This window comes from Capra hircus, chromosome 12 (genome assembly GCF_001704415.2).
Source record: "Capra hircus breed San Clemente chromosome 12, ASM170441v1, whole genome shotgun sequence".
NCBI lineage: Eukaryota > Metazoa > Chordata > Mammalia > Artiodactyla > Bovidae > Capra > Capra hircus.
The window spans coordinates 8590975-8616848 of record NC_030819.1 but is presented as its reverse complement, the minus strand read 5'-3'; the positions used below and the strand labels follow the sequence as shown (position 1 = coordinate 8616848).

Sequence of the window (25874 nt, the reverse complement as noted above, 5' to 3'; positions counted from 1 at the left end):
AGGGGACAAGGTCTCTCCTTTCTTTCACTCATTCATTCATCTCCTTCTTTGGGGTCCAGCTCCTCCAGAGCAGAGGCCAGGATGGGGAGTTAGGCGGACAAATCATTGTCTTAGGAAACTGGCCACATTTCAGGGTGGCCCTCTTTGTGGTCTGGTCTGGATCTACCCTGTTCAAAGCTGAGGGCCTTCTGTAAGGCTGACCAGTGTTAAGAGGCAGAGACACAAAATTCCTGCCTGCAAGGAATGATGTTGACTAGACCAAAGTTGGACCAATCAGACCTTCTCCCCTTAGCAGGCTAAACTTGAGACAGAGAAAGTGTTATTTGTAACAAAACAGAAAGTCAAAATTTACATGAGACAAAAACAAAGGTGGATTATTTATGTTTCCCTAAGGTGGCACTAATGGTAAAGAACCTGCCTGCCAGTACAGGAGACGTAAGACACATGGGTTTGGTCCTTGGGTCGGGAAGATCCCCTGAAGAAGGGCATAGCAACCCACTCCAGTATTCTTGCTGGAAAACCCTATGAACAGAGGATCCTGGTGGGCTATGGTCCATAGGGCTGCAAAGAGCTGGACTCGAAGGGCAAAGCACCAGTATCATTAAACCTTGTTTTTCTTTATGTGTTAGTTACTCAGTCATGTAGGACTCTTTGCAAGCCCATAGACTGTAGCCTGCCAGGCTCCTCTGCCCGTGGGATTCTCCAGGCAAGAATATTGGAGTGGCTGGCATTTCTTTCTCCTGGGAATCTTCCCAACCCAGGGATCGAACCAGGGTCTCCTGCATTGCAGGCAGATTCTTTACCATATAAGCCACCAGGGAAGCTCTGTTTTTCCCTTAAGGCTGCAGTATCTCTCCCCCCCTCACCCCCACAACCCTATACAATCGCATCCAGATTGACACCTTCTACTATCATGCCAATACAGAGAAGGTCTCTAGGATTGACGCGTCAAAGAGGTCAGGGATTTCTGTCTGGTTTGTTTGCTGACATATCCCTCGTGCCCAGAACACATGCCTGGCACATGGCAGGCTCTGGATAAATAGTTGAGAATGATCAGGAACATCCCTATTTGTATCTCCAGCTAGTCAGCCAGCCCTCACTCCTAGGCTCTAGACTGATACATGCAACCAACCATTAGGTCTCTCTACTCAGTCTCACTCACACCCGCCCCAGACAGGGTGATGATCTTCTCTGTACTAATGTTTCCTGGTTCAGTGGATGGTGCTGTCATCCATCCAAGGAGATGAACCTGGAACCAGGAGTCCTCCTTGAGATGCCCATATATGTCCTTCCACCCACAAGCTCACTAAGTCCCTGCTGATTCTGCTTCCCAAATAGCTCTCCAGTTCACACTGCCTCCCATCCGAAAAGCCTCCAGGGGCTCCCTATTGTTCTAGGGGCAGAGGGAAAAGTTCTTGGCATTTTTCTTCAGGCTCCACGTGGTCTAAGCCCCACTTACTTTTCTATACTCACTTTACACCACTTTTTTCTGGGGTCACGCTGAACATGTTTCCTTCTCTCTGGAATGTTCTTTCCTCCCCTCTGATAGCTACATCTCCAAGAAGTTCACCGCTGCTCCTTCATAGCTCAACCCAAGTGTCTCTTTCTCCTTCCTTACCCCCCTGTCCCCCATCTGGATCCAAATCTTCTAGGAATTCCTCACTCAAATGCTGTTCTTCTCTGCAGAAATGTCATCTCACATTATAAATATCTATCCACTGCTTTGATTATTTGATTTATGTCCAATTCCTCTACTAGACCCTCAGCTCCATGAGAGCAGAGAATTACCTGTTTATCCTTATCTCCTTCATGCCTGGTCCAGTGTTGTGCACGTAGCAGGGCCTTGAAGATTAAGGGAATTGAATGAACACGCGAGAACAGAAATGCTCTGGGTAGAATGGACGAGTAGACGGGCTTCTTGGAACAAAGAACAGAAGGGCTGCGTGAAACTTGAGTCCTGAAGACATCAAGGCAATGATACCTCGTGCCCCGTGTTTAGGCATCCAGAGGACAACACTCACTACCTCATTCCTCAGACAAGTCTGAACGCAGCTACCAAAAGCCTCTCTGCAATTCAGTGACAGCCAGACACTCCAGAAAACTGAAACCAATTGTCCCTTTTTTTTCTTAGAACCATAATAATCCGCTTTATCATTGCCTGTGAAAGGATCTGATGAGAAAAAGTGCTGTTGGTGTTTAAAATTTTTGCTCTCTTAATTAAAGAAAGAAAAGTGAGAGAGCATCTCCATGGCTGGGCAGAGGGCTGGGCACTAGGCACGCTGAAGGGTAAGCCTCCTGCCTGGTTCATACACATTATCCTTCTAAGTCTCACCTAAAAAATTGAGACAGTATCTTGCAGAGTGCTGTGATAAACGATAAGAAAAGTGATTCTGAACTAGCACAACCACAGACTGGTACAACCAACAAGTCATCAAGGTAAACTTGGACTGTAGCCTGCCAGGCTCCTCTATCCATGGGATTTTCCAGGCCAGAATACTGGACTGAGTCTCCAGGAGATCTTCCCAATCCAGGAAGATTGGGAATTGAACCTGGGACTCCTGTATTGCAGGCAGATTCTTTACCAGCTGAGTTACCAGGGACCCCCAAACAGGCTTAGGCATGTCATTTTATGTTTGTTCAATGTCAAAAGAGACTGGAGCTATCTTATTAAACATCCTGAGTGCCGGGGACGAGGCAAAGAACAAAGTTTCCTTCTTTCGTTTCTTTTTTTTTTTTAAAGCTGCCTGGTCATCTTACATGCAGTGTATGGGCTTATTGCCTAGTGGCACGCTGGATCTTAGTTCCCTAATCGGAGGCTTGAACCTACATTGCTTGCACTGCAAGGCAGATTCTTAACCATCGGGCCACCGGGGAAGCCCCAGAACAAGGTTTCTGAAAACAACAGCCTCTAAAAGTGATCTGGTTTGGCTCAATCCCACATGGAATGAAATTTTGGAAGGGCTCAGTGAAACCCTTCTTCCAAGAAAGTCTCACATTTATAAACTTTACTCTTGCGGAAGTTGTTCGGTTAGAGGCAGAAGAAAATGAGTCCAGCTGTTAAGAAAGCTGCTCTTGGTTGGTGAAAGCTGCCCGACACTCCGAGAGGACCCATTGTTGCTCAGCTCTGTCACCTCCCGGAGGCAGAAAGAGGTCCTTTATTCTTGGAAGGTGTTTTTAGTTTTCAAGGTCTGACATACTGAGTACCAAAAACTGGTGGCTTGGAACAGCAGACATGTACGGTCTCAGTTCTGGAGGCTGGAAACCCCGAAACCACATGTCTACAGACTTGGTTCCTTCTGAAGGTTCTGAGGGAAGGTCTGTTCCAAGACTCTCTTAGCTTCTGGAGATGGTCCGCACCCCAGGTGTTCCTTAGCCCGCACGCGCGTCACTCCAGTCCCTGTCTGTGCGTCTCTCTCTTCTCCTCTTTGTATGGGGACACCAGTCATAGTGGGTTAGCGCTGTTGGTCACTCAGGCATGCCCGACTCTGCAACCCACCCCATGGACTGCAGGACCCCAGGCTCCTCCGTCCATGGGATTCTCCAGGCAAGAGTACTGGAGTGGGTTGCCATTTCCTTCTCCAGGGGATCTTCCCAACCCAGGGACTGAACCCAGGTCTCCAGCATTGCTGGCAGATTCTTCACCATCTAAGCCACCTTAATGACCTTGACTTAACCTGATTTCAACTCAAATGCCCTATTTCCAAATCAGGTCACATTAACAGGTCCTGGGAGTTACAGCTTCAGTGTCTCTTTTTAGGGGACATAATTCAACTCTCACTAGGAGGACACCAATTTTCACAGGTACCTTGTCTGTTTTGTTTTGACTTCCTGAATCCCTATTACCTGTTTAACTCCAAAACTCCATTTGGAATTTTAGCTGTTTCCCCATTTTTGCATTGACTTCTTGACTTCTAGGCTGTTATCTTTTCTTTTTTAAACTGAGGTATAGTTGATTTACAATATTATATGTGTTTCAGTTATACAACACAATGATTCATAATTTTTAAAGGTTCCATTTCTTTTTTATAGTTATTGTAAAGTCTTGGCCACATTCCCTTTGCTGTAAAATGGATTGTCCTAGCTTATTTATTTTATACATGTTAGCTTGTATCTCTTAACCTCCTGTGTGCTTAAGACACTCAGTTGTGTCTGACTCTTTGCAACCCCGTGTCCATGTCCTGTATGTAGCCCACCAGGCAACTCCGTCCATGGGATTCTCCAGGCAAGAATACTGGAGTGGGTGGACATTCCCTTCTCCAGGAGATCTGCCCAACCCAGGGATCGAACCCGGGTCTCCTGCATTACAGGCCGATTCTTTACCGTCTGAGTCACCAGGGAAGCCCATGAAAGAGACATCTTTGACCAAAAGCTTGAGAGTGGAGTTGGGTCACATTGAAGGCTTTGAGTAAAATTCTGAGTTTACCAGCTCTCGACCACGGACAATTTACTGCTTCTTCGGAATATTCATCCTTTGGCCCTGGGCGGTTGAGCAGCAGGGATCCCAGATATCGGATGCCTCTAGTCGCTTGTGATTTCCAACTGTCATACAAATATTCAGTGGAAAAAAAATCTGTGGGGTAGCACGACAGTAAATGATGTTCAGATAGCTAAAACAATTAAGAATTGCTCAGTAACCCAGTGGTCTGTCTGGAAACCTGGGAGTATGAGAAGTCTAAGAGGAAAAAGTTAGCAATTCGTCTTTACTTTCTTAACTGTCATCACCCACCTCATGTTTTTTTTGAATTTGTTACAAAACTTCTTTTTTATGTTCTGTTTTTTTGACCACGAGGCATGTGGGATCTTAGCCCCCTGATCAGGGATCAAACCTGCATTCCCTGCATTGGAAGGCGAGGTCTTAACCCCTGGACTGCCAGGCAAGTCCCACCCATCTTCTTTAACCCAACTTCTGCACCATCAGAATCCCTGAGTGTGCTCTCACCACCTTACCAGTATGGTGACCAATTTTTTATTAAATTTTTTAAAAGACTGTGGTCAGGAACACATAACAACATTCACCATCTAAGCCATTCTTTAAGGGTACAGCTCGGTAGTGTTAAGTACCTTCACACTGTGTACCAAAGGTCTCTAGAATTTTTTCATCTTTGAAAACTAAAAACCCTGTAGCCACTGAACCACAAGAAGAAGTCCTCTTTGCCCCCTGCAACTGCCACTTTACTTTCTGCTTCTGTGAAGCCAGAAGGCAGCAATCAGGGTTTAGCTGAGTGGATCCTCTGGCCACGACTTGTCTCCCTAAATCCTGAAGGACTTCAATACAGAAGGCAAGACAGAGATGCAAACGAAAGCCCCTGGATAAGACTGCAGAGAAACATTAACTTGGAGCTCACATTTTAAATAGCACTAAGATTTCTGTTGTTTTTGTTAAAAGGATAATCAGTAAGACAGAGAAGCTTCTTTACATGTCTACCCTCAACTACGTTTTAGATGCGAAGCCATCAAAAACAATTGTGCTTGAGCTCACATGGGACTTACTACAGAGTTGGGGAAACAGTTTTAATTTCAGAGCTTTGAATTTAATCTAGACAGACTATCTATACTTCCTTTTTCAGTGAATCTTTCCCTGAGGCTTCTCTATGGGTTTTTTTTCTCCCCCTCATAGTTTAATGAATTTTCTACTGCTTAAAAGAGAACCCTTTATATCTGTCTTGCACTGAATTTGCAAAAATCATTAAAGCTGCAAGAACTCTCTTCATTTTCAAAGTTTGCAAAACTCCACCCACATTCTCCAGCGTTTTTGCTACATCACTGAGCACCAAGGTCACCGTCTCCTACTGCTTGCTCTTTAGAGGACAGCGGTAGGTCAAGGGGGTTTTTTAGCCTCTATACAAACTGATTTGGCTTCTCAGCTGCCAAATTATACATTTGCAATCTCATTTCTAGTCAATTTTCTGATCTTATGTAAAAAATATTATATATTTCTCTATTTCTATCTGTCTCCAGGTCCTGTATTGGGTTTTGGGAATGCTAAAAAGAAAATAATGGTCTCTATTTAATTAGAAATGGGGTCACATAAATTATAGCAGCCAGGAAATGATTGCTCCGGTGATACTGCTGCTAGGAAAGCAATAGATAAATTTTATGCAGATGCATAACTGGCATGAGTTTTCAGAACATTATTTATTTTGAAAAGTGACAAAGGAAGAGCTATATGAGCAGCTATAAAGGCACAACATTGGTAATGTCACAGAGAAGGGTGGCCTGGGGATGAGCATTTATACCAGAACCCATCAAAAGTCATCCCCAAGGAGCCTTTTTATTATTGCCCTCGGAATCCCATCTTAAAAAAAAATATTCTTCTGTCTATCAAAATGCCTTTATGAAGCAATAAATAATTCAATGTTGCTTCTTTTTCCTTGAAGAAGAGCATATAGGAAGAGGCTTCTGAGCATTAGGATGCAGTGTTGCTGCCTAGCAAATTTCCAGCTAAAAGTATTTTAAAGTTGGCATTTTGGCTGGGTAAATGTACAAGTCCCTTTAGGTTTCCCGAAGTGTCAAGGAAAGCTGTTGGTTCTGTCGTTTGCCCTGAAGAGCCCCACGGCTTAGCATCCCTGGCTGGAAACCACTGTTTTAAAGGGCAAGGAGGAGACTTCAGAAAATAAGGAGGAAAGGTAAGAACTACATAAGAAAAATCCGATTCCACCACAATGGAGCCTGTGGATTGTTCTTGCTCCTCGGGGAGCTTCTCCCTGCAGGGAGCTCTCGTGTCCTTGGCTAGAGGGCAGCCTGACTTAGGATTCAGTCAGGCTTCTCCCCCTTTATCACAGGCTGGGATTCACAGTCTGTGCTCTTTCCTTCAGCTTCATCCCTTGGAGGCTTTCCTTGTTCACGTCGTCACTTCCTTCTTCTCTCCCATCCTAGCTTCTTCACTGCACTGTCCAGCTTTCCACCCTTGTCTCCCAAACTGTCCACCCCTGGGGATATAATCCCTTCCCCAAGCACAAGGACCAACTTTCTCTCTCGTAGCCCCATTAGATATTTCATATTTAACTTCTCCACTTTAAAGGTGACTCACACTGGCTTCTATGACTCCTAAAAAATGTCCATGAGTCAACATATATTTTAACACAATTGTTTTTGCCATGATCATAATAAAATACAGTAACAGTCTCTAGCAGCCTTTCTAAACTCTTAATCTGTTGCAAGCACATTATATCTGTGTCTAAGGAGGATCACTGTTCCAGAAGTTTCCTGAGGCTGGAGGAGTTCTGGACAGTGTCTGCCATCAGTGGAGTGAAGGGTAAATGTCGCAGCTCTTACCTTCTGCCAAAGTCCCAACTCCAGTGCCTCTGATTAGATCATCTGCTTTTTGAGGGGAAACAAACAACTACTTTGTATATAGCTTTAATGATTGGGTTGTTTAATTCACCTCCATTCCTCAGGAAACCATCCATCACATCAACAATTATTTCATGGCTATAATGATGTCTGTGTCATCTAAAACACCATTGTTTATCAACAAGTTATTAACAGTCCTATGAATGAGCCTCCAGCACACCATGACTCATGGTTGGCATTTATACAGCTTTATTGTGACTCAGTACAGTGTAGAGGTTGAGTCTGGGCTTTTGGTCCAAACTGCCTGGGTTCAAATCCTAACTCTGCTACTTATTAGCTATGTGACCTTAGGCAACTTGTTTAACTTCTCTGCCTTAGTTTCCTCACCTATCAGATGAAACTAAGAATAGTACCTGCATTGCACGGTTGCTGTGAAAGTCAAATAGGTGAAAATACAAAGCACATGGCACTGAGCCGGTGCTCAACAACTGTGACTGCGGCTATTATTGTGGCTGTTCAGTCGCAAAGTCATGTATGACTCTTTGCAACACCATGGACTGCAGCACACCAGGCTTCCTTGTTCCTCACTATCTCCTGGAGTTTGCATCTCTACACTATACCGAGTTTGTGTTCATGTCCATGTAGCTATAAGAAGCAATATATAGACCAACTAGCGGAAAGGGTCAAAGATTGAAAAAAAAAAGTTTAAGCTGAATAAAGATAGATTTTGGAATATAGAGTGCTTTCTGGAACTTGAAACATTAAGAAAATCAAATAGTTTTTCACACTTTCCCCATCCTCTTCTTTGGGAATAACAAGAGTAAAGTTATTTAAATCCTTAATACCAGATTTGTAAAGCAAGGATGAAAGTGGTTATACAGCAGTACATATTTATTGGTTGTGTCTAATTATACTGTTGGTCAATTCTGAACTTGCTACATATTTATTCTACAACTAGAACCCAGAAGTATCTACATCAATGGCACAAAGAACTTGCCAACTCTCATACGAAAAGCCTATTGCTGTTGCCACAAATTGAAAAAATCTGGAAGAAAGGTCCACCACACTCGGACAAACATTTGTTTGTGTAGCCTCAGAACAGGAACATTCAAATCCTTCCTTGATATGCTCACAGCAAGCATCTTTACATTAAAAAAAAAATTTTTTTTTACGTGATTGACTATCCTTAGTTAAAAGCATGGGCTTTGGAGATAAACAAGAGTAAAAAGGTGAAATGCTTAAAGTGATTTTGAGATTATAAATAACAACAAGACATTTAAATAGGTGATGTCTTTGCTTTGTAAAAAATAGACAACTTGATCCAATTTGAAAATTCTGAATATGTGGGGCCCTTTGAAAGTTCCAGATGGGATATTCTTTATTAACATCCCAACTACTGCAGTGCCGAGGTGGGTGATCCAAGAATATTTATCCAGGTGCTCCCCTGCTTCACAAATTCTGCTTCTCAAAGGGTCTCTTCTCTTTGACAGAGTCAAATATTCAAGCCAAGTATCCTCCATGGAACAAAAACTATGAGAATACTGATTCACATCTGTAATCTCTCGGCCATCAATAACATAATCTTCACATATTTACACTGAGATTTTTTTGGAAATGATTATCAACGCCATAATACCCAGTCTGTTTTCATATACAGCTGGGCACACAGTTGATCAGTTATTCTATCCCATTTTTTATACCTACTTTGAGCACCAGGACTAAATTCTCTTTCAGTGTCTAGTGGTCAGGCAAATTTATGCTTAATAGTTTTATGATGATGATCGGAAGTATTACATATAGCTATGCCAAATGGCAAGCTGGCCCTGAGGCATTTCATTTCCAAACAACCTTCATTTAATGGCTGAAGGAGAATCTAAATTCAATTTACTATACCATGCCCATCTTAATTTTACTCAAAATAATGATATAAAAATATCCCTAGGATAATTACAGAGCAATAAAAATTTCCTTTGTTGATATTAGAGAAGGTTAAACTTAAAAGAAAAATATTTGCCAACTCAGTGTGTTAATTTATTAAAATCTTTGCTTTGAAGCTTGAACAGATTTAATATTACCTGTAAGCACATGCTTTGCCCTTATTTTTTAATGCCGATGTAAAGAATCCCCCATACATTACTTACTTGTTTAAGCTTCTTTAGATCTTCGTCAAGCTCTAAGTTGTCCAAAATAACAGCAACAAACAAACTCAGGAGGATCTATAAAATGGTTAAATAATAATGAAAAAACCCACACACCATAAGTATCAAAATATTACCTATATGAACTAGAATATCTACCTAAAGTATATGCTATATAGAATGCATTAAACACATAGTTGTTAGTCACCGCATAGGTATTTAAAGATATTCATAACAAATACATTCAAGGAAATGCATCTGTTAACTGAAATGGACAATATAAAATATTACTTTGCTTTATAAAGCTGATTTTAAATGAAATTTAAGAAAATTTTAAAATAATTCAGTAATCTTACTTCTAAGACTATATCCAGAGAAAATGATCTGAAGTACTGATGAAAATCTTTATACCTGAAAGTGCTTGAAAGAGTTATTTATAATGATGGAATACTAGAGATAAAACCTAACTGTAGGTAAATAGCTAATACAGCTATAGAGTTTTCTACTGTAACATTCTTGCAGCTACTACAAATGTCTATTGTGGTAGCTAGTCTCCAAGATGGTGAGTTCCCAGTTCACAGTCTTGAGAGTCCCCTTCCACGCTGAACATGGTTGGATTACAGAAATGATCACCTGTGACTAGGCGGTAAGAGGCACTGTGGCCTTCACCATGTTCTCTTGGCTTACCCACTCTGCTGGAAGCCAGGTGCCAGCTCCCGAGGACACTCAAGTGGTCCTGTGGAGAGGCCCCTGTGGCAACCAGCAGAGGCTTCTGGCCAACAGCCACGTAACTGACCCTTCTCAGAAGCAGATCCCCCAGCCTGAGTAAAGCCTTCTGATGACTGTAGCCACAGCCAGAATCTTGACTGCAAACTCATGGAATGCTCTGAGCTAGAAACACCCAGCTAAGCCTGTCTTAGATTCCTGACCTGTAGAAACCACACGAGATAACAAATGTTTATGGTTGCAATCCCCTAAATTGTTCATAATTTGTCATATAGAAATAGATAACTAATACACTCATGAATTCCAACAGGATTGAAAACTGCTTACAATATTAAGTTAGTATACATATATGAAGTGCGGGCTTCCTTGGTAGCTCAGTTGGTAAAGAATCCGCCTGCAATGCAGGAGACCCCAGTTCAATTCCTGGGTCGGGAAGATCTGGAGAAGGGATAGGCTACCCATTCCAGTATTCTTGGGCTTCCCTGGGGGCTCAGACGGTAAAGAATCTGCAAGTAATGCAGGAGACCTGGGTTTGATCCTTGAGTTGGGAAGATCCCTTGGAGGAGGGCATGGCAGCCCACTCCAGTATTCTTGCCTGGAGAATCCCCATGGACAGAGGAGCCTGGCGGGTTACAGTCCACAGGGTCACAAAGAGTCGGACACGACTGAGCAGCTAAGCACAGCATGGCACGTGGCCGAAGTGCAAACACTAACAAAATGCAACACTAGAGAAAGCGTTAAGGGCAGGTACTTCAGAAATGTTAATGGTGCCTGCCTGTGGGAAAAAATAGATTCCCACCCCTTTTGTTGTATTTGCCAAATTAAAAAAAAAAAAAAGGCATAAGCTTCGTTTGGAATGGGTAAATAAGGTAAAAGAAAGAAAACACCAAAACGTAGAATTTAAAAAATATTTTAATTTCAATTCCCTTTTCAACTTTGAATTCTCTAAAGTCTCACCTTCATTTGCTAATCTTTTCCTTTCTTATTTATATTCTTCCCTTTAATTTCCCTCTTAGCAAATTATTCCTATTTGTTAATATTAGACTGTTAAGCACAAAGGTAAGAAAATCGAGGCAATTTAGTCATGATTTTCAAGCGCCAGAGAGATTGTTATGCAGAAGTTAACGCCTTTTCCAAGTTTACTGAGCACAGAACAAGGAGGGAAAAAGCCTTCAACTACTATAAAATTTTGACAGAATGTTTGGCTGAGGACAAGGGCCAGCACGCTTCATTTTAAGTCATATCATTTGGGATCTGACCAGAACTTAAAGAGGACACAGAATGGTCTAGACCACAGATTTCATTTAGCTTTTAAAAAATTGAAGTATAGCTGATTGATAACGATGTGTATAATTTCTGCTGTATAGCGAAGTGATTCAGTTACACATTTATATTAATATATATGGGTGGTGTGCTTAATCACCCAGTCACATTCGATTCTTTGAGACCCCATGGACTGTAGCCTGCCAGGCTCCTCTGTCCATGGGATTTCCCAGGCAAGGATACCGGGCTGGGCTGTCATTTCCTCCTCCAGGGGATCTTCCCAACCCAGGGATCAAACCCATGTCTCCTGTGTTTCCTAGACTGCAGGCAGATTCTTTACCCACTGAACCATATATATCATTCTGCTTTATATTATTTTCCATTATGGTTTATTATGGATATTGAATATAGGTCCCTGTGATACAGTAAGAACAGTAGGACCCTATTTTTTTTTAATCCATTCTATATTTAACAGTTTGTATCTACTAACTTGAAACTTCCACTCCAGCACCCCCCTCCACCTCCCTCTTCCTTGAAAATCACATCTGTTCTCTATTAGAGCATAGATTAAAAAAACAAATTTATTGATGTCACCACAGCCACCACATCATGAATATCTGGACCCAGATGTATTCAGGCTTATTCTAAACCACATGGTGCTATACTGGACATTTCACACTTCATGCCAAGTCTAGCCCTCTTTTTGTGACCTTGAGGCTGACCCTGACATTATCACCAAAGCGCTCTCAGAGAATTCTCCTTTCTCCTCTTCCTTGCCCAGATCCAGAAAGGCCACCTGGAGGGCTCAGCTGTGAGTCTGAGCTGTCTCCCGCCGTTTCTGTCTCCCCTGCTCTGTGTCCTAACCTAATAAATTTTCTCCCCAGTGAAAGGGCAAACACAAATCTAAAAAGAAAAAAAAAAAATCCCTGATTGAAAAAGGGAAAACCACAGTTCCCTCTCCCTTTTCTCAGAGCATTTCCTCCAGAAAACTTGTGCTTATAAATTCTTCCTCTGCCCCTTTCAGATGTATATAAATCTTTTTAAAAGTTAAATAAGTCACATCGTTGTACAGTGCAGGAATAGGGCTCCATATCCCCTTCTTCATGGGAAGGTGGGGATATAACTTCGCCACCTGGATCCATGTTGCAAAACTCCCTATTTATCATGGAGATATGAAGAGTTTGATCTTCCTTTGGATAAAGGCAATTTGCTATCACAGAGGGCCATCCCCAGTTGCCAGGTGAATTTAGGGGGAGCTGTATTTAACATACGGCACCATCGAGTCTTCTTGCTTGAGGACTGGTTGCTTTCGTCCTGAGAGCACGGATCTCTTTGTCCTTGCCATTGTTTTGGCAGACTGCGTGTGATGCCCATCGCAGTCTGGTTTACGGCTTATCCAACAATAAAACTGTTGCTTTCCTGTCTACCTTGGCAGAGGTTTTCTGGGTTGTCAGATTTTATTTTTAATTATTTCCCCAACACCAGACAGATGGCAGGCTACTTCACCACAGTGAGGTTATGCTATTCGATTAAATTGGACTCTGTGTCAGACAATGCCTTCAGTTCAGTCGCCCGGTCGTGTCCGACTCTTTGCGACCCCAGACAGTGCCCGGTCAGGAACACAAATGCAATACCGTGCCCACTGCTATGAAATTCACAATTGAATTAAGCAGACGTGGGCTGGCAGCCTGGTGGAAAAGGGCACTGCGGTTGGAGACCTTGGCTGGCGAATAGGCTCTGCCAGCCACGAGCTATGCAGCCTTCTGAGTTTCATTGCTCTCATTTGTATGATATAACGGCTATAATAATAGCTCAACAAATTGCAGCTATATGGTTGTTTCATCTAATCCTCCCCCAAGAACCCTGGTGTATGGTATGTTGCTGTTGTTAAGCTAAGCAATCATGCCCAACTCTCTTGAGACCCCATGGACTGTAGCCCACCAGGTTCCTCTGTCCATGGGATTCTCCAGGCAAGAACACTGGAGTGGGTTGCCATATCCTTCTCCAGGGGATCTTCCCAACCCAGGGATCAAACCCACATCTCCTGCATTGCAGGCAGATTCTTTATCACTGAGCCACTGGGGTGTAGTATAACCTATGTTAAAACACACAGACATAGACTTAGATATGTAAAACTAAAACAGTTTTCTTGATATTTTTACGGATCAATTAAATTTGTATTTAATTGAATTGAATTGAGTCCTTAAGCCTTCCATTTGTGTTGATGGCTGAAAAGTGAACCTTGCTACCTGAATCCAATTTAGTCCTCTATAACTCAGTTACCCTGGAATAAATGTCCCTTTTCATTGTTGTAGTTCAGTTACCAAGTCATTTCCAACTCTTTGTGCCCATGGACTGCAGCACGCCAGGCTTCCCTGTCCTTCATGATCTCCCGGAGTTTGCTCAGACTCGCGTCCGTTGAGTTGGTGATGCCACCCAACCATCTCACCCTCTGTTGCTTCCTTCTCCTTTTGCCTTCAATCTTTGTTTGTAGGGTTGGTTTGAGGTCAAAGATGTGATTGTCACTGGCATCTGGCTTAGTGTGGTCATGTGACTGATCCTCTGTCCCCCACCAGGGGCAGTCATGGTGCTTATTTTGGGGACGCTGGGCTTTCTCTCTGCTGAACTGTTCACCGCCTCAGTTCCACGGGCCTGGTATCTGGTGGCCCCGGACTCTCCTTGGTTGTCTCAGTTCCAGGGGCCTGGTATCTGGTGGCCCCGGACTCTCCTTGGTTGTCCCAGTTCCAGGGGCCTGGCATCTGGTGGCCCCGGGCTCTCCTTGGTTGTCCCAGTTCCAGGGGCCTGGCATCTGGTGGCCCCGGGCTCTCCTTGGTTGCCTCAGTTCCAGGGGCCTGGCATCTGGTGGCCCCGGGCTCTCCTTGGTTGCCTCAGTTCCAGGGGCCTGGCATCTGGTGGCCCCGGGCTCTCCTTGGTTGCCTCAGTTCCAGGGGCCTGGCATCTGATGGCCCCGGGCTCTCCTTGGTTGCCTCAGTTCCAGGGGCCTGGCATCTGGTGGCCCCGGGCTCTCCTTGGTTGTCTCAGTTCCAGGGGCCTGGCATCTGGTGGGGCTCTCCTTGGTTGCCTCAGTTCCAGGGGCCTGGCATCTGGTGGCCCCGGGCTCTCCTTGGTTGCCTCAGTTCCAGGGGCCTGGCATCTGGTGGCCCCGGGCTCTCCTTGTGCCTCCCCTGCATCTGGTGGCCCCGGGCTCTCCTTGGTTGTCTCAGTTCCAGGGGCCTGGCATCTGGTGGCCCCGGGCTCTCCTTGGTTGCGGCAGCATCACTCTACTCTCTGTCTTCACATGGCCTCTGCTCTTTCTCTGTCTTATCCTCATCCGTCTCTTGTAAGGTGAAAGTGTTAGTCACTCAATTGTGCCTGACTCTTTACAACTCTATGGACTGTAGCCTGCCAGGCTCCTCTGTCCATGGAATTCTTCAGGCAAGAAATATGGGACTGGGTAGCCATGCCCTTCTCCAGGGGATCTTCCTGACCCAGGCTGCCCTGGTGGCTCAGACAAGTAAAGAATCTGCTGCAGCGTGAGAGACCCAGCTTCAGTCCTTGGGTTGGGAACATCCCCTGGAGAAGGGAATGGGTTACTCACTCCAGTATTCTTGCCTGGAGAATTCCATGGACAGAGAAGCCTGGTGGGCTACAGTCTGTGGGGTCGCCAAGAGTTGGACACGACTGAGTGACTCACACTTTCACTTTCATATAACCCCTGCTACCGTCAACTTCATTTCTGGCTCAGGCCGTTGTTCCCACACACAGGCTGTCAAGTCTCAGGGAAGTTTGGAAGTTCTGCCATTCCAGCTAGGGGTTCAGGAAGACTGTTTTTTTTTCGGGGGGGCGGGGGTGGGGTCTTTCAGACTCTATCTAGACCTCTCAGACAGCTACCCAGCTCTGTGCAGGTGGCCCCGTGTCCACGTGGGGCCCCTAGGAAGGCTATCTCCCTGTCAAGTTCAGACAAGAAGTGGTTACAAGACAAGCCTGGGATGTCAACACCACTAGGTTGGTAGCAATACTGCTGTTGCCCTGGGTGTGACATGCCACCTTATCATCAAAGCACTTCACTCTCGGTCTCTCTCTAGACCCTTCCGCCTCCTTCATGTTTCATCCCAGAGAACATTACTATTTCTTCTCAGAGAGCAGGGATGTGAAGGGAAATGGGGACTTAAGGGGACACACGAGTGTGAAGACTGACAACCGACTGGAACTAAACCCCATCAGAATCTCCCAGCTTCAGTTCTGTGCCAGCCAAGCCATTTTGATTTCTGAGAGCTGATCTAGGCTGATGGGTCTGGGGCTGGGGGGCTCTTCTGAAGGCTGCTCATGTAAGATTGTGAGGGGCTGGTAGAGAGTCTGGCACGGTGCTACCAAGATGCCAAGGAGAAGGGGGATGCTGTCAGGAAGAGAGCGGTAAGAAAGGCTTTCCAGGTGGCATGAGCAAAGACAGGGCCTTGGGGGCGTGGGGCTAGGTGGTGGCCTGGTGGGCAGGTGAGTCCGGCCTGGGCATCGCTGCCTGGAGGAGGCTGGGCAAGACCGAGAGGTGGGCCGAGGGGCTGGGCAGTGTGCCCGAATGCCACCAAGAGAGGCTTGGAGGAGTGACAGCAAGGCTGTAATAATCAGGAGGGGATGACATTTTTCTCTTCTCTGTTAAAATTTCCCTTTCAGAAGTTCTCTCTCTCTTTCTTTTTAAAAAATGTATGCAATGCAGTTATTTTAAACTGGATCACTGAATAGTAACTAGACAGTGTTAAGCGCAATGTGACAAAAGTTATTAAACATGTAATGTTTTGTTACTTTATTTAAAAAATGGTAGATATGATACCTCTTTTTTGGAGGAAAGAGAAAATAGAGCTGAGGGCAGGGGCACAGAGAGAAAGCTGAGGGATTCTAGCCATACTTGATCATCTTCGTGGAGGTAAGAGTTTGGTTTTCACAGAAGACAATGCAAGACTCAAAAAGGGGATGCTTTGGCTTTGCTAGAAAACACGCTGAAGGGGCTTTGCAGGCAGAAACTTCTTGGGAGGTTCTGGTAACAAATTTAAGAACAATATATGAGAGCGTTTCAAGCGTGCTTTAAACGTCATGAGCTAAACCTTTAAATTCTCATTAAACTGACTCAATGGACATGAATTTGAGCGAACTCTGGGAGACAGTAGAGGACAGAGGAGCCTGGCAGGCTACAGTCCACGGGGTCGCACAGAGTTGGCCACAACTGAGTGACTGAACAACAACATCATTAAACCTAAGTTCATTTAATATCTTTGAACGTTCAGGCTTTCCTGTTTAGTTAACACGATGATGTGATGTCATGATGCTTAGTTAACATGACCATGCAAAAATAGAAACCGTATTTAAAAAATGTGTGTGGAGCTCAAGTTTTCCCCTGAAGCTCGGTTTGGACACAGACATTTATGATCCTTGTCGCCGTGTTCCTGATGGGGAGGGCATGGTGCTAACGCGACAGCTGGACACTCGGGGTCTGGCTTGGACTGTCTCTCTGGAGTGGGAATAGAAGATGCAAGAGAGGCTGAGTCTGGAGCTGAGCACGAGGAGGTGAGAATTACTTTGTAGTTCTTTCCTCAGACTCTAAAAAGGTGGCAATAACCACTGCGGTAAAGAAACAGACGTGAAGGGAGGTGGCAGCTTGGTGCTCGTCGTATTTAATTTACATTGTCAGGGAGACATCTTTTTCCTGCAAACCCAGGGCTGTGCAGGGTGCAGGCTGACTCAGGCCTGACTCGGCCATTTCTCTTCCCCCCAGGGTTAATCGGAGTGGGGGACAGAGCTTAATTCTGAAAGCAAGAACCTTTCCTCAATCCTTTTAGCGTGGCTTTTGTTGTTTGCTCTGCTTTCATAGAAAGCTGAGGTAAGGCTCGTTAATAATCTGAGGGCACTACATTGACATCTGAATCTTATGTTCAGCCAATGTCTATCCACTACCAGTGCCACCTGCCTGGTGACGAAAGGTTTCCATAACCATGGGACGTCCCGGGTGGCTCTGGTAAAGAAGCCCCCTTCCAATTCAGGAGACAGAAGTGACACAGGTTAGAGGCTGGGGCAGGCAGATCCCCTGGAGGAGGGCATGGCAACCCACTCCAGTCTTCTTGGCTGGAGAATCCCATGGACAGAGGAGCCCCGAGGGCTACAGTCCACGGGGTCACAAAGAGTCAGACACGACTAAAGCAACTTAGCCCACAACCATTAAATGAGATTTACAGGTTTATATTCAATGCTACTGATACAATAAAGAACTTTTAGAGGAATCTGTCACACTGAATTACAAGAGCATCATCATTTGCAGTGAAACCCTTTTCCCTTTTTGCTTTGCCAGTTCTAAACTATGCAACCTGTTGTGTGTGTTATGTATTTTTTGTAACATATAATATTTAAATTTATAATGGGGCATGGAAATCTAAATCACTATTTTTTCTTCAAGATGCAATTTCGGGGGGAAAAAAGGCTCATGATATATCCCTTCATTTCCTCTTGTGCTTTGTTAAATAAAGCACATATAAACCCTCAACATGATGGTACTCAATATGTGCAGTGGTTTAAAACAAGAAATTCAAATTCACATCTATATTTTCACGCATTGGCTACTCACTACTTGCAACAGATCTGTAATATCACATTATATTAATATACAACACGTGTATTTGTCCTACCATGTAATAGACAATGACTGTATTAATAATATACCCATTTTCTTATTTTATGATCAATACATTATGAATCACTGATCTTCATGAAAAAGCAGAGAATAACTGTTTGTCCAGGCATCGAATTCTTTACTTTTTCTCAGATTTTCTCAGATTATAACACCTATGCTTAAGGTATTTTTAGCGTTGACCATGCATTCAGTGCGGGAAACGACACAGATCTCTGCAACCCTGGCAAGTCTCCTTCCTAGAATTTTTATGAACAATGTAGCCACCTCTTGGTGGGGCACTGACCCTCCAGCTCAGCAGGCTTCCAAAGCAACGGCTCCCGTCCTCACGTGGCAGCAAGTGTTCAGTTACTGTGATTCCTTGAAAGTGAAGTGAAAGTCGCTCAGTCGTGTCCAATTCTTTGTGGCCCCATGGACTATACAGTCCATGGAATTCTCCAGGTCAGAATACTAGAGTGGGTAGCTGTTCCCTTCTCCCAGGGATCTTCCCAACTCAGGGATTGAATCCAGGTCTCCCGCATTGCGGGCAGATTCTTCCCCAGCTGAGCCACAGGGAAGCCCAGGAATACTGGAGTGGGTAGTCTATCCCTTCTCCAGCGGCTCTTCCCAATCCAGGAATTGAACCGGGGTCTCCTGCATTGCAGGCAGATTCTTTACCAACTGAGCCATCAGGGAAGCCCATGATTCCTTAGGACCTCTGTTCTTTAACTCCTCTCACTACTAAAAAAACCCAGGTGCACTTGAGCTGAGGCATCTGCTAGGTTTAGGTGTGAAACTTTGAACCACAGTGTATGACCTTGGTTTTCTTCCACTTACCCACAATGCATTTAGTGAAACTCAACCAGTGAAGCAGTGTGTTCTTTAGTGTCCTATGTCCCCCAGTTTTGCTGTGACATGACCACCCTGCACAGCACACCAGGGTTCTTGTTCTCTCCACCGCAGGGAGAGGCTAGGTTAGCCTGACTCAGGCTGCTCCAAGTTACACTGTATTTTCTCAAGAGTGGCTTGACCATCTTAGAATGGCTTTTCATGACTGAGAATTTCCGTCTCTGTCGCTTCATATCCTATTTTGAATTCTCTCCAACTGCGTATACTTCTGCACCCGCCCTATCTTTCTTTCTCATTTCCAGTTCTTTTCTAAAGTTTCCTCTTATGATTTTCTTTTTCTGTTAATATAGCTTAAAGACAACCTTTTAGCTGAAATGTCACCTTTAATCTTATTTCTTTCTCTGCGGTGAACTTCATTAGTAATTTCTTTTTAAATTATTTTCAAGGATACAGTAGAAACACAGCAGTAGTCTGGGCAATACCCCATTATCTTGCAGTTTTCTTTTCCCTTTTCTTTTCTTTTTTTTTTTTTACCATTTCTTTTCCTCATTACCTTTTTACCATAATCACACTATCCTAAGCTGCCTTGAAGGCTGTGGTTGGAAACTATTTCATTTTTCATATAGGTCAATGAAAAGTCAAATGTAATCAGAGCAATGCAAAATGAGAAATGTTCAACACAGATGCACTTTTAAATGAATTCTATAAAATCAAGTTATTTAATTTACACTTTAGAAGGCCCATTTTTGTCAGCAAAACATGACTATTCTCTGAAAGCTGCCGCTACAGAAGCAAAATCAAGAGATTGCTGTGTTAATGTAAGCACTTCAAAGGTAACAAAAAGACTATCCACAATGAGCGCTTAATTACATTTTCTCTCTTTCAGTATTCACATCACAGGGCTTTCCTTTGAAACAATAATAAAGTGAAAAACACTGAAAAATAAGGAGTCTTTCAACTGCTTAAGTCTTTTATCATTCTTATCCCCAAATCATTGACAAAAGTAGGGGGAAAAGATGGATTTCATAAGCATTGGGCAAATTGCAATCAGTCACAGACAGAAATTCAGAATACATACCTGGTGGATGAGAGAGACATTTTACGGAACAGTAGATAATGGTTATAAATATGCGTCTGCTCTACACTTAAGCCTGATTTTCACTGTGGGCTGACAAATTGGTGCCCCCAGGGGGCTATGGAAGAGCCTGCTGTTTCCTATTCCAGAAATTACAGCCAAATCTTTTTTTTTTTTTTTTGTCTGCTTGGCACATGCTTGTTTGTCCCTGAGAAGACTAAATCAGGCTGTGTGGCTCCACGGGCCAGAGTGGATAAAAATTAAGTCAGAGGATGTATATATATATAGACTATTTTTTTCTTTTTTGCAATTTGGGTTAAAATGCTTTGCAGTATTTTACAAAAACAAAAAACTCATACAACTTAGCAAAAATGTTCTTTTTCAGCGAAATTCAAGCCTAAAGAGAGGGTTATGAAATCGAGATTTTAACTTAGAAATGCTCAGTTTGGAAGGGTAGCGATGCATGTATAACACACGCTATCATCTCCATGCACATATTTGTGTGTTTGTCCAAAAACAATCTCTAGCTGTTTTACTGCCAATATTTAAAAAATTTCAGATCAGGTTGATATGGAACGATCGGGAAGCAAATGTTTATCATGTGTATCAAAAACACAGCACGCCTGAGTGTCTCTATGATAATAGTTTTTATCTGTGGTTGGTTTGTGTTTACTTGTACAAGTTGTACCAGTTGTAGGCTCAGAGAGCACAGATTAAGCCTTCCCACCGAAGGCCAGGATGTAGGCTAGTACTATACAGAGTGGCTGAGATTCAGGAAAACTGTGCTGAATCAAACTGGGCTGACTTGATAGACCTCATAAAAATAACTGTCAGTTTGAGGACACACAGGAGAATAAAGCAATTGTCGATAATGCTTAAGGGAATCTCCAGTGACCTGGGGAAGTGACTTCAGTCTCTAGACTTTTGGGGCAGTATAAACGTAACACATGCAATTTTGAAAATTTAGTTTTAGAGTGTGCTATGGAGTCATTCAGAGGCTTCCCTGATAGCTCAGTTGGTAAAGAATCCACCTGCAATGCAGGAGACCCCAGTTCAATTCCTGGGTCAGGAAGATCCGCTGGAGAAGGGATAGGCTACCCACTCCAGTATTCTTGGGCTTCCTGGTGGCTCAGCTGGTAAAGAATCCACCTGCAATGCGGGAGACCTGGGTTCAATCCCTGGGTTGGGAAGATCCCCTGGAGAAGGGAAAGGCTACCTACTCCAGTATTCCGGCCTAGAGACTTCCATGGGCTGGATAGATCATGGGATCGCAAAGAGCTGAACACAGCTGAGTGACTTTCACTTCCATGGAGCCATCTGGGCAGCAACCAGGATTCCAGATTCTACCTGCTGGTATATACTCTAAAGGGCTTCCTTTGTGGCTCAGCAGTAAAGAATCTTCCTGCAAGACAGGAGATTTAGGTTCAATCCCTAGGTGGGGGAAGTTCCCCTGGAGAAGGAAATGGCAACCCACTCCAGTATTCTTGCCTGGAACATACCATGGACAGAGGAATCTGGTGAGTCCATGGGATTGCAAGAGTTGAACACAACTTAGCGACTAAACCAAATGCCCTAAAGAAACTCTTGCACAACTGGACACAAAGCACAAATGTATTCGCTGCAACATAGAAGACCAAAATATTTGAAAGCCACCTAAGTTGTGTCTCCAGGAAGGAAACTGAGAAGCAAATATGGCATGTTCAGCCAATGGACTGCTACTATATGACTATATATATTAATGCCTGAATTAACTTTAGATGTATTAAGATGAAAAGATTTCAAAAAGAATAATTGGTTAAAAACTAAACCGAGCATATATGTATTGATTGTATTTATTTTGAAAATTGCTATTCCTAATCATTTGTAAGGAGGGAAAAGTGAAAGTGTTAGTTGCTCAGTCATGTCCAACTCTTTGTGACCCCATGGACTGTAGCCTGCCAGGCTCCTCTGTCCACGGAATTCTCCAGGCAAGAGGCCTGGAGTAGGTTGCCACTCCCTTCTCTAGGGGATCTTCCTGACCCAGGGATCAAAGCTGGGTCTCCTGCATAGTAGGTGGATTCTTTACTATCTGAGCCACCAGGAAAACCCTTGTAAGGAGGGAAACACATGATCCAACATAACTTGGCCTCAGCATGGGGTGGAGTTATAGCAGTGAGAGGAGTGTGCAGGCATTCCTTCCAGACAGGGCCAGGCATGCGCTGGCGCAGTGCTTCTCAAACTGAAAATATCATATTGATCTTAAAAACCAAGGGCATAAAAATGTCTGTAGATGATTTAAAACATTATATATTTTAATGGGTATGTATAAATGTGGAAAACTACTGCAGTCCATTGATTTTAAGATGCATGTTTATTTTCACATTTTAACAATCTGAAATTGGGATGTATCTTGCAATCTATGTGTGTACTTTAATTGTACTTTGTTTGTTAATATTACACTAAATATGAGTCTTTTTAAAGTTGATACATTGAAGATAAAAGGAGAGTGGGGTGGCAGAGGACGAGATGGTTAGATAGCATCACTGACTCAAGGGACATGAATTTGAGCAAACTCCAGGAGATAGTGGAGGACAGAGGAGTCTGGCGTGCTGCAGGCCATGGGGTCGAAAAGAACTGGACATGAATTAGTGACTGAACAATAACAACAAAAAGTTGATAGTATGCTAAATTTAGTACACTATGACTTAAAAACTGGAAGATGGGTTCATACCAAATTCATCAAAGTCATTGTCTGGGAGAATGGGTGTGGGGAAGACCAAAAGAGAGACAAACTCGGGCATAAATGATGCTTTAAACTGATCAACAGTACTTTACTTTTACAAATTAAGAACATCTGAAATAACATTTTAGCATTTATTAAGATATAGCTTGAAATGTACATACCATCTTTTTTAAACTTGAAGAAACTCAGGGTTGGTGATCGTTACGATCGTCCTCTTAGACCGTGGCTAAAGCACCCTCAAAAATACAAGCTCACCTCACACGTCCTTGGCAGCCTTGGAAGCTAGATGTGCCGGGGTCATATTACTCTCACATTCAGATATAACACAACAAACAGATCAGGGAAGTTGTCTGATTCTTCTACAGTCATACCTCTAGAGACTGTCAGAGACAGATACTGAATCTAGATTTCTGGACTTCAAGTCTGCAGTCTTGAATTCCACCGTATTTAACAGACTGCCCTCACTGACTCTGTGTGTGTGTGTGTGTGTGTGTGTGTGTGTGTTCGCTCTCAGCCATGTCCGGCTCTTTGTGACCCTATGGACTGTAGTCCACCAGGCTCCTCTGTCCACGGGATTCTCCGTGTGTGTGTGTGTGTGTGTGTGTGTGTGTGCACGCGTGTGTTCGCTCTCAGCCATGTCCGGCTCTTTGTGACCCTATGGACTGTAGTCCACCAGGCTCCTCTGTCCATGGGCTTCTCCAGGTAACAACATTGGAGCCGGTTGCCATGCCCCCCTCCAGGGCATCTTCCCAACCCAGGGATGGAATCTGCATCTCCTGCACTGGCTGGCAGATTCTTTACCACTGTGCTACCTGCTAGACTTTTAAATTCTCAACTTTTTAGAGATTCGAAAAGATTATGAACAAAAGAACAAACACTTTCAATTTTCAGTTTTAAAAGTTTTGAAAAATTACAATGAGTGTTTTGGGCAGACACTTAAATCAGTAGAATGAAGGTGTAGAATTAGATATGGGTTTTCAAGCTATGTTCTGTGGATTCCTAGAGGCTTCAGTGAATCTCAGGAGTCCCTGGAAGTGCTTCAGGGTTCCACAATCAAAGTCATGTTTTTGGCACAATAAGGAAAATTTAGACTGTCCAAGAAATCAGTTACCAGATTTAATATTTTATTTCACTATATTAGTGATTCCTATAGAAATCCATTTGAAAAAATTAACTTTGCTAACTTATTCACTGGGCTAGATCATTTGTCTTCCTGCTTACATATTACTGTGTTAGTCTCTGACTTAAGAATCAAATCTCTGCAGGGCTGACAGAATGAGATTATATTGCTTTAACAGAATAACAATTAGACAGATTATTCCCGTACATAGATGATTTCAATTATCTATCCTGAATTTAACCAATGATCAACAGTCTCGAAGGTATTCCATAGTTTTAAAGGAACTTAAACACATTCGTGCATGCTAAGTTGCTTCAATCATGTCCGATTCTTGGCGACCCCATGGATAGGTAGTCCGCCAGGCTCCTCTGTCCATGGGATTCTGCAGGTAAGAATACTGGAGTGGGTTGCCATTTCCTCCTCCAGGGGATCTTCCCAGGGATCCAACTTGCCTATCTTATGTCTCCTGCATTGGCAGGAGGGTTCTTTACCACTAGCGCCACCTGGGAAACCCACTGAAACACACAGTAACTGCTTAACAAAAACTAGCTGAGTTTGTAAGTGAGTGAATGAATAAATGAATGAGACAGGTCCCGAGAAGGAGGATGCAAAGACCTCAGGGCAAGCGTCTGCCAACACAGGCGCAGCCAGATTTGTCTCTAGAAGCCTGACATCCATCGCTACCACTCAGTCATCTTTGTGCGTATGTGTGAGAGTATTTTTAAAGTCATCCCATGTCAAAAAATGCCGATATTATTTTTATGTGATTCCACTCTTTGAGCCCAGGACCTTTCTCCACATCACAATGTATCCTCAAACACCTTTTAGGGGACATGTCTGTGTTTTTGTTTGTGTGTTTTAAAGTTTTTTTTTGTTTGTTTTTTGATGTGGACCATTTTTAAAGTCTTTATTGAATTTGTTACAATACTGCTCTGCTTTATGTTTTTGGTATTTTGGCTGTGAGGCATGCAGGATCTTAGCTCCCTGACCAGGGATTGAACCCAAACCCTCCACACTGGAAGGCAAAATCTCTATCACCGGACCATCAGGGAAGCCCCCAGTCTTTGACTGAAAGGCCTTTGCATATAGCAAATGTGATGTCTAGTCTAATATACGTAGCTTGTCCAGCACTTACTTGATTCATAGATTTTAGAATTGAAAGGGGCCTTAGGGATCGCATGTATTTTATTTTAGTGGCTCTTGGGCAGAGGTTTGATTTGCTGCAGACGTGTTCAGTGACAATGCCAAGTTTCATAATCTAGGGAAGCGGCAATAAATAGTTGCCAGATCATGGGCTTTGAGAGCAGGCTGGCCTGGGAATGTTCTGGCTCTAGTGTTAATACTCTTTGTGACATTGGGCAAATTAACTCCTCAGTTTCATCATCTGTAAAGTGGGACTATTACCTAACCTGACTGTCCCAAATATGAGGAATAAACTTATTATAAAGCTTTTTGCCACTCAATAAAGAGTAGCAGTTATTTTTATTTCATATGTTCCTAATGAACGATAACATTCTGTATCTTTCCCTTGGAACTTTTAGCACAATATGAGAGCTTAAATTTGATTCTTAAATACATACAAATGTATTGTGTGGAGATGTATATCTGGCATTAGAGAGACCTAAGGATTATATCCTTTTAGGATGCAGGCCACATTTCATATTTTTTTCCTTTTCTTTTTAATAGACATACATGGAAGAGAAAAATCTGCTTGTGTGACAGAGGATAATGTTTCCTGAATTTTGGTATTTAGTTTTTATCATGCCATTTACAACATTCACAGCCATGTGTTTTGTTTTTCCCCATGTGTTTCTTTAAGTCACACAAAGCGCAGTAACACTGAGCTGGTTTCTAATTAACTGACTGCACCCTGAGGTCTCCAGCTTCTGTTTTCAGTTTAATTACAGCTGTGAAGAGGCTGCAACAAAACCAAAGAGAGTGTCTCTACACGATAAAGAAAAAATAACAATGTAGTTCTGGTTTGATTCTTAGATCACCGAGGGTGCGGATGTTTAGAGATGGTTAAGTCAGCTCACGGA

The 25874-nt window shown here is 43.3% G+C and overlaps 1 protein-coding gene across 2 annotated transcripts in view; it reads right to left on the bottom strand.

Moving 5' to 3' along the window:
* Positions 1-25874, bottom strand: part of NALCN (sodium leak channel, non-selective) — a 302346-nt gene that overhangs the window by 104278 nt on the left and 172194 nt on the right. For both annotated transcript variants that reach the window (XM_018056384.1, XM_018056385.1), the window contains one exon: positions 9435-9509. In XM_018056384.1, coding sequence (XP_017911873.1) covers positions 9435-9509 — 75 coding nt within the window. The remainder of the gene's footprint in view (positions 1-9434; positions 9510-25874) is intronic.